At 36.8% G+C, this 19,267-nt stretch overlaps 1 protein-coding gene across 1 annotated transcript; it reads right to left on the bottom strand.

Annotated features, from left to right (window-relative positions):
• Nucleotides 1-2,469: 2,469 nt before the first annotated feature.
• Nucleotides 2,470-6,626, bottom strand: LOC132051627 (ABC transporter I family member 6, chloroplastic). The gene is made up of 6 exons (XM_059442782.1): nt 6,207-6,626; nt 5,011-5,061; nt 4,241-4,462; nt 3,990-4,112; nt 3,497-3,673; nt 2,470-2,993 (listed from the first exon to the last, which is right to left on the bottom strand). Exons 1-6 carry the CDS (start codon nt 6,486-6,488, stop codon nt 2,907-2,909), a joined length of 942 nt encoding a protein of 313 aa, XP_059298765.1. The 5' UTR covers nt 6,489-6,626; the 3' UTR covers nt 2,470-2,906.
• Nucleotides 6,627-19,267: the final 12,641 nt, after the last annotated feature.

Below are 19,267 nucleotides of genomic sequence, written 5' to 3'. Positions count from 1 at the left end.
AGAGGCTCCCATGGCAGGGCGATGGTATGGAGTTGATTAAGTGGCCTTCAAGTTGATGGGTGATGCCAAGCTTTGGTGGAGATCTTACATCGAGTGCAGACCAGCTGGGTCGCCTCCGCTATCATGGACCAGGTTTTATCAGATCTTCTTAGAGAAGTGTGTTCCGCATACTTTGAGGGATAGGAGACAGGACGAGTTCAACGACCTAGAGCAGAGAGGGCTATCTGTTGCTGAGTATGAGGCTCGCTTCTATTCCTTGTCTAGATATTCGCTTCAGTTGCTCCTCACAGAGGCGGAGAGAGTGAGAAGATTTGTCAAAGGGTTGAATGTTCTGTTGAAGTTAGCGGCTCTACAGTTAGTGACCATATGAGCTACATTTTAGGAGGTGGTGGATCATGTCACTTCGGTCGAGCCAGTGAGGCAGGGTCATGGTAAGGTTGAGGATAAAAGGGCCCGTAGAGGGGGCAGTTTTAGTTGTACTTCATTTAGAGGGCAGGGCCATTACAGGCAGAGTCCCCAATTCTACACTAGTCGCTCGATTCAGTCAGCTATTCAGACATCTATTGGGGGTTCTTCAGGGCCCAGCCATTACTCTTCAGGACAGTCAGTTCAGGGTTCTTATTCCTGGTTCCCAAACCGCGGAGGGCATTCCAATTCGTCAGCTTCAGTTCATCAAGATGTGTCCGACAGAGCTTGTTATGAATGGGGTGAGCCGAGGCATATCAGGATCCATTGTCCCCCATTCAGATAGAGCGGATAGAGTATTCCGTATCAGACCCCCCAGGTCTTCAGCACCATCATTTAGAGGGGGGGGGGGGGGTCTTCTGGTCGAGTCGGTGCACATTTTGGGAGAGGTGGTCACTTATCTAGCAGAGGTAGTCCCCAGCCTAGCAGAGGCGGATTTCAGTCCGGCAGAGGTGGTTTGAGAATTATCCTGCGACTATATATATAAAATTATCCTTTGAGAATTAATGCAACTATATATATATATATATAAATATCCCTTTTACCTTTATCAGCTCGAGAGGGATACTGCAAGGTTCTCTAAGAATAAGGAGGGGGAAAGCGTTTACACGATATACGTGAAACGTTCCCATGAACATCTCGAACAGGTTATATATAGAGGTTATCTCGGCGATACAAATGATTTGGAACTTACAACTTACCTTTTTGAAAGTACTTTGGCACTTGAGAAACTCATTGTTGATCCTCGCATTCAAACATCATATTCATCGGAAAACTGCAAAATGGAACTAAGAGTAACAGACCGGGCTAGGCGACAACTTGAAGGAAAGGTTCCCAAAGGAGTCAAGCTGATCATCCTTTAATTAATTACTATTATTCTCTTAAAATTGACTTATTATTATAGGCTTTCATCAAGTGTTTTTGTTTTTATTTTCCTTTTTATATCCAGCAATGTTCTGATTTATTCATTCCTGTTCCAGATTTGTTCAATGGGTTTTGACAGTTAATACAGTCAAACTGGTGATTCTTAAACTTGTGAATTGGCCAAAGACAAGGCAATTAGTGTCTTTTAGCTTGTGGAAATTTGAGTATTCGTAGATATATTATCTGATGATTTAACTTTTATTTGACGATTTCCGTCCAACTTGTGGTTTCATGTCTGGTTGTGTTTCAGTGTGTGTGTGTTTTTAAATTCAGTACTATGTATTGGCGAATTGTAGTAACCGTGTGGTCACAGATTTCAAATATATTTAGAGTTGAGGATGAAGTAGTGTTTGGTTATACCTTTTGCAAAAGAGACAAGAGAGCACTTTAGTTTTGGAATTTAAGAAGATGGAGTTGGAAAATAGGTTTGAAGCACTTTTCCAAATTTGAAAACCAAGTCCAACTTGGATTTCAAAATTTTATAACCAAAGACTAATTTTTAAAATAAAGTAAAAATCCCGAGAAAAAATGAAAAATTCTCATAGGCCACGGCCAAACGGATTTATCCAAGGTTACTGTTCTAATATATGTTTTTAAGGTTCTCCATTTTTGTTCACTCGAGCAGAAGAAGGCATTTGAATCAATTTTCTTTAACAAGTGGATCGTAAAATACAAGCTTGAGGAATGACCCAAGGAAAGAAACGGCATAAGCTTTGGTAAATCTGTTGATCTAACTCATAATTAAAGTGATTTTGGTCCTTAAATTTCAATTTTGATTGTTCTGAATTCCCACGAAGCAGTTAACCTTCTATTAATAAGAGACTGTTTTGTTCTGATATCCAACGGTACATTCAACTCGTAGTTATAGTATGCTACTCATTTGGTTCCTCAGGTAACAAAGAAGTTAACGATCTTTAAATATTAAACTACATCGTTATACTAACATTTCATATTGAAAAAAGTTATTTTGGTACTTCTACTTCAGGTTAAAGAATTAACAAATTTAAGAGATTTGGTATACAGACCAGAAACATATATGCTTCTGATTGGTGGTCAAATGAGCTTCTTCGACTACTAATAGAACCAAATAAGATTTTTCCAATAACTTTGGGACCAAAGAAAACAATTGTCCCTAATTGAATTAAGAGGTAAAAAGTCCTCTAAAGCATCGACGCTCTTCACAAAATACATAAACTCGAACATCAGGCTCATTTTAAAAAGAGAGGCATAGACTAATCCATGACATATCAACTAGCCCCCTAAACATAAAAGATAAAAGAGACTGGGAGGAACAAAATACAATTATATGACTCAATCTCATGGCAGCCGAATTCCCCTCTGCCTACGTCAAGGGGCATGGTTAATCGTTACTCTTCCATCCTGAGACAATTGAGTTAACATTTTGAGAGTCATTTGATGAGCAAAGTGGAAGCATCACTTATTGCCACCTTAAATAATGTTGGAGCAGTAGCAAAATTTCCTGTAGTAGCTGATGAGACGATACCAGAATGGCAGCCCTATGCGCCAGAAATTGCTTTGTAGCCTTCTTTCTCCAGAACTTTAGCTATTGATATGTCTCCGGTCTTCACGATTTTCCCATTCTCCTGAAAATGGAAATAGATATTAACTAGTGATAACTAAACTAATGAAACGGTAGAGGGGTAGAGGAGAAGTACACGTATAACACAAAAACTAGTCCAAACCTTGATCAAGCAAGTAATGGAGACCCTAAAAATACAAATATAACCTTTACCATAGTACAATCAGAACCGTACCAATGCCAGCGAAAACTTGGGGAAAACTTTAAGAAGATAAATACTAAAAACATTTTGCATAGCTTATGTATATAATATAACAGATGAGCATCATAATACAGCTAGGTTGACACAGATTAGAGAATGCAGATCATATGAATGAAAAACATACTATTTGCCAATCTAGGATGCAGTTTTACTTGCTTTTAAGAACTCCTAAGGGAAAAGGAATAGTTCATTATTTCCTAGTGATGGTATCAACCCTCTTCTACTTTTACTTTTTATCACAAACAAAATCTAGGGGTCAAACTGTTTCTTTGTCGTTCCGCTTAGTTGAGTAGCCACTTGCTTACCATGATATGGATATAGGCCGGCTTGATGAATTCCAATAATCGTAAGTAATGAGTAATTATCAACACCGAATTCTTTGGCGACAGAAGTCCATTTACTGCCTTTGCTACGTCTCGAAGTGCGTCAACATCTAAACCAGAATCGATCTCATCCAGTATTGCCAAGTCAGCCCCAAGAACCTGCATCAAACAAGAAACTTTAGAAAGCTCTGACACTTTTGACTTTCAGTCAAATGCTTATAATAGTTAAGAACAGAAACCATCTCTTTCTTTGATATAAAACTAAATTACAAAGTTCTATAATTTCAATAATCCAGTCTGAAAAGTATAGACCAACTTGAGCAGTATATTAAAGAAGTCATAATCATACAGTTACTCAAAAATTGGTTACAATAGACACTCGATCATATCGGATACTCATTAAACAGCAGCATCGAAACATAAACATGGATGTCATGTCATGATTGGAGAAGGAAAGATAGGGAGCATGGAATACCGCTAGTTGCAGAATCTCATTGCGCTTCCTTTCTCCTCCACTGAATCCTTCATTTACATTTCTGTTCAAGAAGTCTATCTTCATGTTGACAAGTTCAAGCTTCGGTGCAATGTACCCATAAAACTGCGCATGAGAATTATCCAAGATTGGAAGATTACCTATCTGCTTCTTCTAGTTGAGAAACAATAAGGCATAAAACTCCCTATGGTGTATGCTAATATTCATACAATATGAACGTCACATGTAGATACCTCAATTGGTCCCAGCTCTGGCAGTCCAAGTTTCCTCCTTTGAGCATTATACGCCATGTTAAGAAAGTCAATATTGCTTACTCCAGGTATGGCAACTGGGGACTGGAAGCTCATAAAAAGACCAGCAAGAGATCTTTCCTCAGGTTCCATCTCAAGTAGATTCTCACCTTTAAATGACACACTGCCTCCTGTAATTTCATAATCTGGATGCCCAACAAGAACCTGAAACAATTCAGTCAATACTCAATACCAAGAGCTTTGATAAAGGAACAACATTTCATTGCAAATAGCAATCATGACCGTAGGAAGTTTGCAAGCAGACATATGGAGAAAAAGAGAGTGAAGTTGAAAAGCCAGTTTGACGAGTATTTCATGTGAAATAAAGGTTTTCACTCACAAATTTTCAATTTTTTTCCAATAGAAACTCATGTCCTAATACAATTAACTTCGAAATACCCCTTTTCAACTTGGAACTTCAAACACTTTATTTTTCCAACTTCAAGCAAATATTGTCCATATGCCTAACAAAATCCAAGTAAAACGAAAAGAGATGATGCTAGGGCCAACCGAAGAGATCATTCAAAGGAACAAAAAGGAAGGGAGAGGAAGAAACATAGAACAGCCAAGGAAAAGGTGTATGCACAAGAAACATCACCCAAGAACCAAGATCAATTAAAATACTTAAATATAGTATTCTAGATGTGCAAAGAAGTAAGAAAAGTATAAAAGCATAATAGCAGATCTGAGGAAAACAACAAAAAAGCGCTAACCTTGGCAAAGGTGCTCTTTCCAGAACCATTCTTACCCATTACAGCATGTACCTGTTTCAATATAACGGCAAAATCAGACCTTGGAAATCTAATCTGCTTACGCCTATGCCAAAAGGAATGGATAAGGCTACATCCAATTCGAAATTAACAAAAATTGCCTCCCAATTTTCGAAGTTCCACAGAAAGACCAACATAAATCACTAAATTGAATTAGCAAAGAAATACGACAAACTATATTCCTACTAATCCAGAATACATAAATACTTAATAGCTTCGGTAAAACTATCAAGATAACTAAACTTCAATAGAACTATGAAATACCGCTAAAATCTTCTAGCGACATTATCAAATATAGCTAGAACTGCGGCAGAATTACCAAATATAGCTAAAAACTTCGGTGCAATTATGAAATACAGGTAAACACTTCAGTAACTTTATCAAATATAGCTATAACTTAGGTAGAATGATAGCTAAAATCTCGATAGAATTATGTAGCACAGCTAAACGAACCATTAATTGTAGTTAATTACTGCGGTAGAATTACCAAATATAAACTTCGGTACAATTATGAAATACAGCTAAAAACTTCAGTAAATCTATAATATAGCTACAACTTAGGTAGAATGATCAAATATAGCTAAAACCTCGGTAGAATTATCAAGCACAGATATCATTTTTGGCTAATTACTTCGGTAGAACTATGCAATTCTGGTGACATTATCAAATATAGCTAAAACTTGGGTAGAATAATGAAATACAGCTAAACACTTGAGCAAAATTAATCAAATATAGCTACACCTTAAGAATGATCAAATACAGCTAAAACTAAGTTACCAAATATAGCTAAAAACTTAGGTAGAATGATAGCTAAAACCTCGGTAGAATTATCTAGCACAGCTAAAGGAACCATCGATTTTAGCTAATTACTTGGTTAGAAATTAGAATTATGAAATACAGCTAAAAACTTGAGTAAAATTTATCAAATATAGCTACAACTCAGGTAGAAAGATCAAATATAGCTAAAACTGCGTTAAATAACCAAAATATAGCTAAAAACTTGGATAAAATTATGAAATACAGCTAAATAACTGGGTAAATTTACCAAAAATAGGTAAAACCTTGGTACAAATTATAAAGCACAGATAAAGGAACAATCAATTGTAGCTAATTCATATAATATAGGCACAAGTGAATACCTCGCCTCGACGGACAGTAAGGTTAACGCCTTTTAGAATTTGCTGTTTCGATTCTGTTATAACGGCGGATAAGTCCTTCACTTCAAGTAAAACTTCCGGCGACTCATCCCGGCGGTCGGTGGCGGAAGACGACGGAGACTCAAGGCCGACGGTGGCTTTTACTCTGAGATTGCAGCGGAAATTACGGCGGGGTGAAGGGAACAAAGAGATTTTTACTAACGGCGAGTTATTGAAGGGGAGAAGTGGGGAAGTAGAAGAATAACTTGGACTGAAAACGGCCATTGGAAGGATTTTGATAAATGGAATCGATTAACGACTTTATGATTGCATCAAAGCACATTTTATTCAGACAACATTAAAAACGGAAATAAAAATGAAGCCCAAGGTGCTCCAGGTTGTATTCGGATTTTGTGCTGGTCTTTAATTTTTAGCCTTCTAAGGAAAATAACTTTTTCCACGAGAAGTAGTTTATATTTTCGCATTATAATATTTATAAGTTATACTTGGTATTCTTAAAAAATTTATGCCTAATTAGACATAAGTTCAATTTTTAAGGACAAAAATTGAAGACCGTGCAATTTCTTCGTTGGGTCTATCGTAATTGGACTGTTTGACCTAGCGGTGGCAAAACTAGCTCAAACTCATTTGACCTGCCCAACCCGCCTAAGCTTGAATGGGTTTGGGCTAAAGTGATTTTGAAAATGGGCTGATTCGGGCTTAGCCCAAGTTGACCCATCACAAATCATCAGCCCAAATTGGCCCATCAAATGAGCCCAAACTGACTCATCAATTGTCCTCCATTAATAAGAATAAAAGCTACAAAACATGATTAACTTCTTTTTTTAATTATTATTTAAATTTATTTTTATAATTATTTTTATTTTTTAAAATATTTATTTTTATATTTTTTTAGAAAGATTATTTTAGTTTTATTTTTTTATTTTATATTTCCTTATTTAAAATTTTTTACTAGTAACTTTTTATTTTTAAGTTTCTAATATTTTTTGCTTGAGGGTCTATGCTTATCCGTTTTCATTTAACCTATTTTCAATCCACCCATATCCGACATACGTTTGCCACTCTTAGTTATGTACAAGACAACCATAAAAATATATAAATAAAAACAAAGGGGGTAAAAGAGAGAAATCTGACAAAATCAATATAAATTACGTCAATTAACATTTAATTTTCTTTTGATTTATTTTTGGAATAATTTTGAATATAATTTATGTACTGGGATAACTTATGAGGAAATATTTACAGTGAATATCTTTATTATTTTGAGTAAAAGCATACGTTTGAGTTTTTTTATACCCAAAAAGTATTTAAATTGGATTTTCAAAACACTGCTTATTTTGAAAAGCATAAGCGAGAGAATATTTACAATCAAAGAATATCGATATTTTTAGTTTTTTAAAATGTTGAAAAGGTGGGTTAATTTGGGCGGGTTGGGTTATGACTCTTCATTTAACCCATCTTGACCCAGCCCATCTTAGCCCAAACAAGCTTTGGGCAAGGTTGGGCTTTCGCCCATCTATTGGTTCAGCCTATCTTGACCCGCCCAACTTTAGCCCAAATGACTCATTTGCCACCCTTAGTTTGATCGATAGTCTAAGCGAGAGTTTTGCACTACATCTTTTAATAATATATAATCCTAACCATCCACATAATAATTCAAAAATAAAAATTTATTTCGCACTATATAACCAAAAGGACCCCTAATTACATCTTTTAATAATATATAATCCTAACTATCCACATAATAATTCAAAAATAAAAAATTAGGAAAATAGTAAATCGTTAGAAGGGACTTGGCTGAGAACTCAAAAAGGGAGGGGAAACATTTTTCTACCCTAAGAATATTTTAAAACATTGATTCACACGCTTAATAATAAGTGAATATTACTTTGTATGTCATGTTAGCGTGAGGTGTTTAATAGGTACATATTTGATAAGATTAGAGTGTCTAATAGGAAAATGAATGCATGAAGGTGTCAAAGTAACAGATGCGAACAAGTTTTGGAGACTGTTTATAACTTTAGCCTTTTTTCGGGTACAGCCATGAAATCACCCATTATAGTCTTCTTTGGTGTTTTTCAAACTAATTTTGTTATGTGCCACCCATGTAAATACATTATTTTCTCAAGTCCACCCATGAAATTACCACCTTTTTTTTTTTGTTTAATTCGGAATTGTGGAGCTGTAGGTCCACCCTTTTGTGAGTTTGAATTAATGCAAATGGTACTCGAGGATAAATTGGTGCAAGTGGACAGGGAGTAATTAACTAGTCTACTAATTGGCGATCCCAACGTAGCTAATTGCCCATGTCTTCCCAGTTTAAATTCTGAACGGAAGTAGAAAAGAATTACACAACCAGTACATGTTCAACCAAATGTAATTAGCATATCAGATGATGCAGAAAGCCCACTAAATCACAACACCAAAAAATCATTACTTCAGGGAAAGAGGGATTTTGTTGGCAACCCTCTGTTTGGATGGTTGTTTCCCGTGGTTCATTAATGTACAGTATGGTATGGTACAGTATGGTGTTGTATTGTATTGTACTGTATTAATGAACACAATGTTTGGATAGACTGTATCGTTTGTTGTAGTTTAATAACTTTTATTGTATGGTACTGTATAATAACTTGTAAATTTACTAAAATACCCTTAACTCTTAATTAGAAATTAGTTTATATATATTAATAAAACTCAGGTAAAGAATAAAATAGAAACTTTAAAAAATAAGTAGGTAGTGAGTGGGAGTGGTGGAGGGGTGGGTGGTGTGAGGTGGGTGGTTGTGGGATGAGGGTGAGGGTACTGGCTGGTTGGGTGGGGGTGAGTGGTTGTGGGGGTGGGGTTGGGTGGTGGTGAGGGGTAGTGGGTGGTGAAGGGGTGAGTGGTGTGAAGTGGGTGATTGTGGGATGAGGATGGGGGTAGTGGCCAGTGGGTGGTAGGGTGGGGGTGAGTGGTTGTGGGGGTAGTGGGTGGTGTGAGGTGGGTGGGGGCGGGGTGGGGTTGGATGGTGGAGGGTGGGGGTGAGTGGTTGGGTGGGGGTGGGGTGGATGGTCGAGGGTGGGGTATAATGGGGAAATGAAATACGTAATCACGGAAAAATCACAAAATCCATGGTTACAAAAATTGGAACTTTTCATGGTTATATAACCATGGGATGAACCACGGGTTTATAACTACATACCACATAATTTTAAAAACAATGGAAACAAACATGGTTTCATACAAAACCATGCATTAATGAACCACAGGAAACAACCATCCAAACAGGGGGTTAGAAAAATCATCACTCACAAAACGACATTCTATGCTAGAAAAGTATAAGCTCCCTCTTTGAGATCGACACAAAGACCAGATTTATGCATTCTTCAGTCTTCTTATTCTAGTAATATACTAAAAACATGTGTATATGGAGTAGCTTAAGGGTTTGTTTGGTAATGCAGGAAAACATTTTCTTCAAAATGTTTATCAATTTTTTAGTCACGGTTGGTCAAAATGTCTCTAAAAATATTTTCTTTAGGAAAACAATTTTTTTAAAAATTCGGAAAATGGCTCCTATAACGGAAGTAGGGAAAATAGGTTCCCCATCCACCCAACCCCCACCCCTTTAGTCCTTGAAAATCCCAGCCCGAACCCACATTTTCTAGGAAAACAATTTTCATTAAAAACATTTCCCTTCATACCAAACACATCAAAAGACTAATAAGAATGCTGTGCTTACTGGTTAGTTGTTTACAAAACTAAAATGCTCTATTTCTGCAGTCATTAATTTTATGTATTGCTTTGCAGGCTTCTCCAGAGTCGATTCCATTGAAGAAAAAGGGTGTTTTGTTGGTGCGCATCAGTGGTACCCATTCTTTAGGATGACGCTAGAGGAATTTTTTGCGGAGTTCAAACAACAATTCACCTTTTGTTTTTTGACTTTATTGAGAATCTTTATTTTTTTCTACTCTTGATTCTTCATCATCTTTTAATAATGGTGGTATCAAAATTAATGTGTGCTGACCTCACGTCGACTGTTTCACCAGGTACATACTATTTCCCACAAGAATATGTATCTTGTAACTCTAGCCATCACTCGATTCTTTATCATCTCTTGCCTTCTCTATCATTCTTGTCTAAATATATGTGGGGATCACCTTTTTACTGTACTTTCTGTTTGAGTCAAAATTCATATTTTACCCAAATAGTTGAATTTGTTCTAAGGTTAATCACAGTCGGTAGTAATTTGATACAGATGTTAGAATTAACACATGCAAGTTATTTAAAGGTTAATAAAGAAAAGTCCTATTTATAGGTATATGATCCTATTTAGTGTTTTTCCCGTTGTGTGTAAGTAACGACAATCATTAATTGCTGAATTAATAATTGTCATTTAATTCCTTGATTCTGGCTGTTAGAAACCGTTTTACCGTTACTGCATTAACTCTGTTTAATGCGCAATCAAGAGGGTCTTTGTATGTTGTTTCCGTTGATGTTCTATTCGTTGACTAAGTCTTTGATATCTGCTACCTCTCCGTAACTGCTTTGCTCAGCATTACCATCAGATCTCTCTACGTCATTGTATAAATTAACACGTGTCGACTACATGTTGGTCCACGTGTTAGGTGCGATTTTTTACCCATACAGATAGTCCCTCAATTTTTCGGGTTTATCACAAAGATGTTTTCGAGAAATTGTCTTCCCGATTTTCATCAGCCTTCCCTTGATTAGACATTTAAATCTTCTTATCGTGGAATAGGAAACGTTGTAACTGATGTTAGATCGTGGCCCACTGACGTGATGGGTACGCGGCATAACCGCAGAAGTTAAAAAGACTCGCATTAAATGACGAAGTCAGATGTGGGGCACGTGGCCGTTACCGTGCCCTTTATTTTCTCTCTGTTTCCCAAGGTAATGATGGCGGTTTTACCTTCTCTACAAAAGTTTAAATTTTACCTTTTCATTATTTCATCTCAAATTTTCCGCTCCAAAACTCTCAACTTCAAATTCCTTTGCTTCTTTTTCTTCTTCTTCAACTTCTTCAATTTCTTCAATTCTTAATCATGTCTTCTCCTTCATCTTCTCAAAATATTTCACCAGAAAAGACCGTCATTGTTGACGCTTTTCCTCCCCATATGGGCACTGAAAAACCTAAGAATAGAATGCCTCCCAAAAAATTTATGAGCGATGCTATTGTTGCTACTGTTGTTCCCAGGCCTTCATCTTCAGTATCTTCTGGTGCTGGTGATGGTGAAGTTGGAATGATAAATCTTTCTTCTATTGATAGTGTGCTCCCTAAAAATCCTACTCACACTACTGATTTAAAGATTGCAAACGAACATGAAACTGATGTGAAGAGAATGGCTATAGTTTCCGAGATTAAGTCCCATATTACCGAAGACCTTATTCCTTCTATAATTGAAATATGTCATTGGAAGGATCACCGTGTGGAGGTTATTGTTCTTTGAACCAGATAGACCATCCACTTCTCATTTGCTCCCAAGGTTTTACGTGCCAAAGTGTACCTCTACCCCTTCACTATCGGGTTTAATTTACCGTTAACTCCGTTGATTGATCAATTATTCCGCCGTCTTCAAATTAGTGTAGTTCAACTCACTCCAGGAGTTTGGCATTTGATTCAATTATATCAACACGTTGCTCGACTTGCCAACGCACAGCTTACCTTGGATCATATTTTATATCTGAACTCCCTTCGTTTTATAAGGGGTTCTATGATAATGTTTAGGGCCAGGGGCCTGAATAAGTTGTTCGATGACCCTGAGGATAGCCACGACCGTTTATGGTTTAATGAGTTTGTGTTTATTTCTACTCACCAATTAGTGAGTAGTGATGACGAGTCCTTTCCGGAGAAATGGAATGCAAGAGCTTTTAATCCCGAGCTGAATATTCCGGAGAATATTCGTGCATTTACAGAAACAATAATTCGATTCTCGGTAAGTGTTACAACTTGGGAATCAATGGTTGTGCAACGGGGCATTCGTACGTTGGATGATTCCGGAAAGAATAAAGGTATTACTCTTATTAATCTTCTTTTCTTGATCATAATTATCCTCATTGTCTTTATTTTGTCAGGCCGTTCTAGTAAAAGGAGAACATCATCAAGAGCTTTGATTCTTCCAAATGATGACGACTCAATATTAGATAATATCCGTTCTATTGTTAGAAAGAGGTCGAGTGCGGAGGCGTAAGGTTCAAAGAATGTTGGTAAACCTGTTCTCAAGAAGAGGAGATTGAAGAAGCAATCTTCTTCTGGTCCTTCCGTGATTGAGAAGACTGAAGGTATGCGTAGCACCGAAAATGCTGGTCGAGAAAGAATCGCCTTTAATTTTGAGGAAAAGAAGAAGAACTAACCTTTCTCTTATTGATGTGACAAATGTCTCAAAGGTATCTTCGATGAAGGATTCTGAAGATTTAACTAGCATCCTTGAAGTTCCTTCTTAGGAAAAAGATCCATCGGCTACTCTCCCTGAGGTGGTGATTATTGATGATGAGGCACCTTCCGAGGTACCTTTCCAAAGCACAATCGCCGCTGCTAATATAACCGAGACTGACGTTTCTGGGGTGGAGATTGCCGATGTTCCCAAAGTTGATGCCTCTCGGGAAGAGGCTGAAGGTTCTCCCAAAGTTGACACCTTCCCGTGCAATACTGCAACTCCGCCAGTCGATCTTCGATCATGTGAATGAAAAATACCGTTCAAGAGGATTCGCGTAGGCGATGCGGTGATGAAGCTCTTCGGGCTGATGATCTCGCAGTCAAGTGGATGCAGTCTTTTGTTCCTCTTACTGTTAATCACAACCGATCTTTCAATTTACCTGATGAGGCAAATTTATTGGCTAATCCTCATGTGATGAGCACCTTTGCCAATAATTTCATAGGACCAAAAGAACATGGCGTTCTAAAGGATATGCCTACATATCAGATGAACATGATTGCTTTTGGGCTTATGATCCAGGTATGTTTCTTTTCATTTTTTTCTATAGATTTTCCTACACTAAATTTTCATCATACGTTATAACTTTTGATAATTTTCTTGCAGGCTCAGACATATTTGGAGGGAAGTCTTGAGCGCTCTGAGGGCGAGTCTAAACATATTGATAAACTCAATAAGGACAACGTCGCTCTAACTCAGGAGTTGTCAGCTTTAAAAGCAAAGCGTTTTTGCTCCGATGCGGAATTGAAAGAAGCCAAAGCAGAGGCCAATGTGTACAAAGTGGAGTTGAAGTGTCTTCAAGATCAGGTATCCGATCTTCTAAAACTGAAAAGAGAGATCTTCGAGAAAGATACGGCCATCGGCAATTTGAGGTTGAAACTTATGCAAACGGAGGCCAAATTTGAAAAAGCAAGCGAGGAAATCCAGAATCTCCGAGATAGTTTGTCTTCTTGGAATGCCGAATTCGCCGAGCTTGATGCAAAATTTCAATCATTACAAGTTAAAAGCATTCAAGATTCCGGGGATCTAACTAGAGCTTTGATTGATTAAATCAAAGTAAGAGAGACATAGTTGCAATTGAGGAGAAGTATACTTAGAAAGATCTCGAGATGAAAGCTTCATTGGAGAAGAAGTATAGATTTATTACAAAAATCTTGAGAAAACTAGAAGATCTGCAGGAGCGTGGGAGGCAACTCATGTACCGAAAAGACAAGTATAAGCAGAAGGCCAAGCGATTGGAAGAAGCCCATGCCGTAGAAAAGCAAAATGCTGTTAACCTGGCTATTCGTGAAACTCACTTCAATTTTCTTAAAGGCCTTGATCTTTCCTCATTTGATCATGCCAACGCCCTCGCTATTGCCGAGCAAATACTAAAAGACGCTCGTGATCTTCTCGATGACATGTTTGGAAATTTGAATGCCGAAGAAGAAGATGATGAAGAGGAGGTTGAGGAGGAAAGTGATTCCGCGGATGCAGGTGATGATTTGTTTTTTGAAAAGAAGGTTCCATCCGATGATGATCATACTTAGATCATTTCAGAGGCTTCTGTATTTCTGTTCCCTCCAATGTTTGATTGTTTCTCTTACTTTTGCTCCGCTTGGGTTTGGCGATTGCTTTGTAAGAGTTTTCTTTTGTGTTGACTTTGTAATGAATGAATCTTTTGCTTATCCATGTTTAGTCTTTCCCTTTTGATGACAAATCTCTTGTAAGATTTCTTTGGTTAGTGTCATACCCTATTTTAACCGGGGTCAAAATAGTTTACAACATCCGGGTAATTCCGGGGTTATTTATAGTAAAGGAGTCGCCACCTAATTATTTACGGTGAGTTAGGGCACCTAAGGTTGATTAAAGTAATTATCTAAAGTCGATTTTAAGTCTACATAGCAAAACTTGAGATTCTAGGTAAGGGTTCAACTAATCTAGAGGAAGGTATTAGGCATCCTCTAAATTCCATTAAAATGGTTAATCCGACCGGACTAAAACTTAATTAGGCTAAGTATAAGTGTAACATTTTAGAAAATAAAGTAGTTCGTAAATATTGTTAAGGCCTTAAAAAATGTTATTTAGAATAAGGCTTGTATCAAATATGATGATCTTGCATAAGAGAAACTTCAAATGCCATTTAAAATAAAATTTATAAATACTACTAAGGTTTTAGCTAAAAATACTATTTAAAGTAAGACTTGCATAAAATATATAAGTAGAGGAAAATAGGGTTTATGCAGCGTTTTAATAAATATTTGACATAATTCAAGTGGTGAGGCATTAATTGATTTTTACATTTTTTAGGAGTATAGACAAAAATACAAAATAGCTGATAAGAGTTTTCTTTATCTTTATTAACTATACTTTAAAAAATATGCATATTGACTCAAAACTTGGAGAGTTATTTATAAAAATATATTTGATTTTATGTTTGCGTATTAGTGATGTTTCGAAATTTCTAAGATAGTAAAAGTAGATCATGATTCTTTTAGCCCAAAATATGTAGTCATGCTATTTAAAAAATCAATTATTCTAAGAAAGATAAATATTAGGAGTATTATGAATAACTTTAATATAAAAAGAAGAAAATGAGACTTTATAGAATTAATTATTGGTTTTCTTTAAATTAACTACCCATTGCTAAATTCACCCCACTAGCTTGCTAAAGTTCATCTAAATCAACAAACAAAAGTGTTAGTCATACAATACAAATAAAATGCACAAAATAAAAGAGGGGCAGAATGATTTTAATGGGCTCAGCTCACTTTGGGCTACTGTGATCATGCACACTGTTGGGCTTAGCCCTGAAATTCTTTTTTTTTTTTTTAAAAAAAAAAAGCTGCCGTGGACGGTTTCTGTTATTGGGCTTGGCCCAGACTTTGTTTTCCATTTTTGCTGCGGATAGGGGCTGACTCGAGAGAAGGATTTCGTTGGGCCTTGGCCCAACACCGAATGCGGAAGATGACGAGTCCCTTGGACTCGTGTGCGAGATGGTCATGCACAAAACAAAGGGAAAAGGATTAGGAAATGAGCAGATTCAATAAGGAAGATAAATAGACAAAAATAAAGCATGATCAAGTTAAAGTCCAACAAGATACAAATTACAAAGAAACAAAACATGAAACTTAATTACAAGCACAAACTAAAATCGATAGAGCTCAAGAATCGCTATTTAAATCACTTTTAGGGACTTGACTTTACCGATTTAGCTACCGTGTCGGCTTAATTCAATTAAACAAAAAGCTTGACATTTTGATCAGTATCTTAACATATATAAACTAGGAGAGCTCCAGCTATTGATACTAACAAACTAATAACATGTTGATCCTCTTTAAACCAATGAAGATCCAAGGATCATTCAATTCTATGCATGAAATATAAGGACCAATACTGAGTTAAAAAAAAACAGATGCAAACGTGAATGATGTCTCACTTAAAAAAACTAGAGAAGATGCAAAGGGGAAAATTATTGAAGGTTGAGCATGTAGGAGTTTTCAAACTAGGCAGATTCTTTCAACACACTATTTCAAATCTCCCAATACATGAACTTAATAAAGACAAGCACTAACACACGAGGGGGTGAATTTCGGAAATTCGCAGAACTCCCCAACGAGATGCACTTCATTATTTTTCCAATCTTAATCGAAAAGCCCGATGACAAATTCCCGATACTCTCAAACATGTTTCCATTAAACATTTTCTTAGTCTCACTTAAGTGATACTTCATTTTGGAGAGAATGCCAAGTTCGTAAAAGGTGATACAAATAGCAAGGAGTACAAATAGTCAAGCTCGTCCTTCCTTTTTTAATTAATGCAGATTATGACAAAGCGAGATCCTCCTATTTCTGTTTCAACAAGCCTTTAAGGACGGGGGACCAAACCTGAGTCATTTAATATTTAATCGACCATATACTCTAGTGAACTTTACGGGTAGGTTGTGCGAACATCATAGCAGACACTATAGGAAACCAAATCAAAGTTCCAGCAATACATACAGATAAGAACTTATACCAGATTCCTTATTTTATACAATCCATTAAAGTTGCCGAGGTATCGATTTTAAAGCAAAGACAGACTCCTACTCTTTTTAAATACTAAAGCAATACTAAACTTTGACAGATCCATCACAACAAGATTCAACCACATACCCAAACTGATTGAAAATATGAAAACGAACTGAATCAATGGATAGAACCACATAGGAGGAATAATACGCAAAAGGAAGATCGAGGCGACATGCATACGATACACGCATTTGGTTGTTCATGCAAACAAGAAAAATAGTATGAGAGATCGGCGTAGTATAACAAGAGAGTAACCACGAGCAAAGAATATCTCCTCTAAGTACTAAAACAAAGGATCGGCCCGGCCAAAAGAATAAACACTTGCGAGAGTTTGCGATAAACTGGGTCATCCTAAAGCAATTGTTCATAGCTTCAAAATACAAGAATAATTAAACCGAAGAAAACAACACAAAGCTAAGTTCATGTAGTAAGATGGACATAGAAGGAACTTTCGAAAACATGCGGAAATGCATGACAAAACTAAACTTGATCAAAGTATGTGAAAGCGCACTATTGTCTATTCGAGTTCGTAATCACTCTCGTAACCCCCCCCCCCCAATTATGAAAATCTTATTTTACTCGTCTAGAAAGTAGGCTTTATGTATTACTATCATGTTTAATCATATAGAGAATATACCTAAGATATGCACACCACTATATGTATATCGAATGTATACCCTCTTCCTACCTTGATAATCCACTGTATATCCCATGTATATTCGGCTTTACAAAAGGTTCTAAATCCTGGAAGTTCAGTCTAAGCATCCGAACCACAGTAGACATCTTTCAAATTCATTTTAGCTAGTAGTAATCTATCCTAACAGCTCCCAAACATCAAACGAATAACACGACGACAAAGAAATTACATAATAGATCAATAATGAACCAAATTTTTTTAACTAAAGCAGAAACTGAGACTAAAGCAATGAGTGTATCAGAGTTTACCTTGTTTGTGCGCAATGAACTGGGCGTCGAGACCTCGGATCTACACTCGATTACGACGAATGATTTGACCCACCAGTTTGAAACGAACCCGTAAAGATTTTTTGGTCGGAAGTATCTTAAAGTAAGCTAAAGTGGCTTATCAAATCTTATGAGATTTTTTGAGTGTGCTATCTACCCGAAAAACCCCAATCCGTCTCTCCTCCCCAAATTTTTTTTCTCTTTTTTTCGGCTAAGAACTTCCTCCCCCATTTATGGGAAAAGGTTGGGGTTTTTCTAGGTTCGAAATTGGGCGGGATTCGAAGTCGAAATCTTTTCAAATCCGAACGTTAGAGAATATGACACTGATCAGACACAAAGGCAAATAGACAAAACCCATTTTTTGAAACTGTACTCGAGAAAATCCCAGTGACTGGTAAAAAACGATTTTTTCTTCATAAATGGACAAACCATTAAAGTAAAATCGTCATTCGAACCGTAGGATGGTGAAAGGAAACAAAACCCAAACCTTTTCAACCGTTGAAAATCCGAGCAATGTTCACTTGATTGATTCGGGGTTAACCGAAATGGGTTCGACCATTTATGGTCCGTGAGGATTCGTCGTGTTTTGGAACGAAAAACGGAAAGCTTTTCCTGTAATCGCCAGACAAGCTCAGTGAAGGCAAACATATATGCAAATGGGTAGACAAAAGGCTTTCATGGCTAAAGATGATTTTGGGTTTAACTCGAAATGGAGGAGAGAGGGAGAGGGAGGTGAAAAAGACGAAGGAGAGAGAGAGTGGAGAGAGAGGGAGATGGTCGTTTGTTTTGATTGATGAAAAGAGATTAGGTTTTGGTGGTAAGAAATTGGGCCGGTCGGGTCGGGTATTGATAGTGGGCTGGCTGAAAATTTGTGTTGGGTAACATAAGGTAATGGGCTGATCTGATCAAAAGGAAAATGGGCTGATAAAAATGGCCAAATCGTTTTGGTCCGAAAATGTGGCCTTTTTCTTCCTTCAATTAATTTATTCTTGGTTTTTAACTTAATATCTAGTACAATATATACTATGTAAAGATAAATGGTAATTAGTATGTGTAAAGTAAAATTAATTTAACGCGTACAAATCCTAAAATAAACGATGACGAACCACTTAAAAATTTGTAATAAAGTAATACTATTAATATTGATAGTATAATAATGAAAATGAAAGTAATGATATTAATAGTAGTAGAAATAGTAGCGAAAATAAAATACTTAACTCGTTAATAACTTTGGAAGCCCGAAGAAATAGATTAGAATAAAGGAAGGACAAAATTGGGTGTCAACAGATGCCCCTCTTCGACTGGAGACGATGTAAGAGTTTTCGGGTGAAGAAGTTGACATAGTAGCCAATTTGTTTCGACCAACAAATGTGAATTCGGAAGAAATTGAAAAAATAGGGGCAGGAGAATTGGTGGCAAATATTATGAGACGGAAGGAATTATGGCTGAGTCCATTTCGAGTTGCCTACATATCTCGGGTTTCGTGAAAATCAACCTGTATGTAGTTCGAAAGAAGCGGGTTGATACTGACGCTACGCTTTTTGCCCCAGTGTTGAATTTTGGTGAGACTGGGATATAGCAAGACTAAAGGGTTTTGAAA

This window comes from Lycium ferocissimum, chromosome 4, assembly GCF_029784015.1.
Source record: "Lycium ferocissimum isolate CSIRO_LF1 chromosome 4, AGI_CSIRO_Lferr_CH_V1, whole genome shotgun sequence".
Classification (NCBI taxonomy): Eukaryota; Viridiplantae; Streptophyta; class Magnoliopsida; order Solanales; family Solanaceae; genus Lycium; species Lycium ferocissimum.
This window is presented reverse-complemented; position numbering and strand designations above follow the sequence as displayed.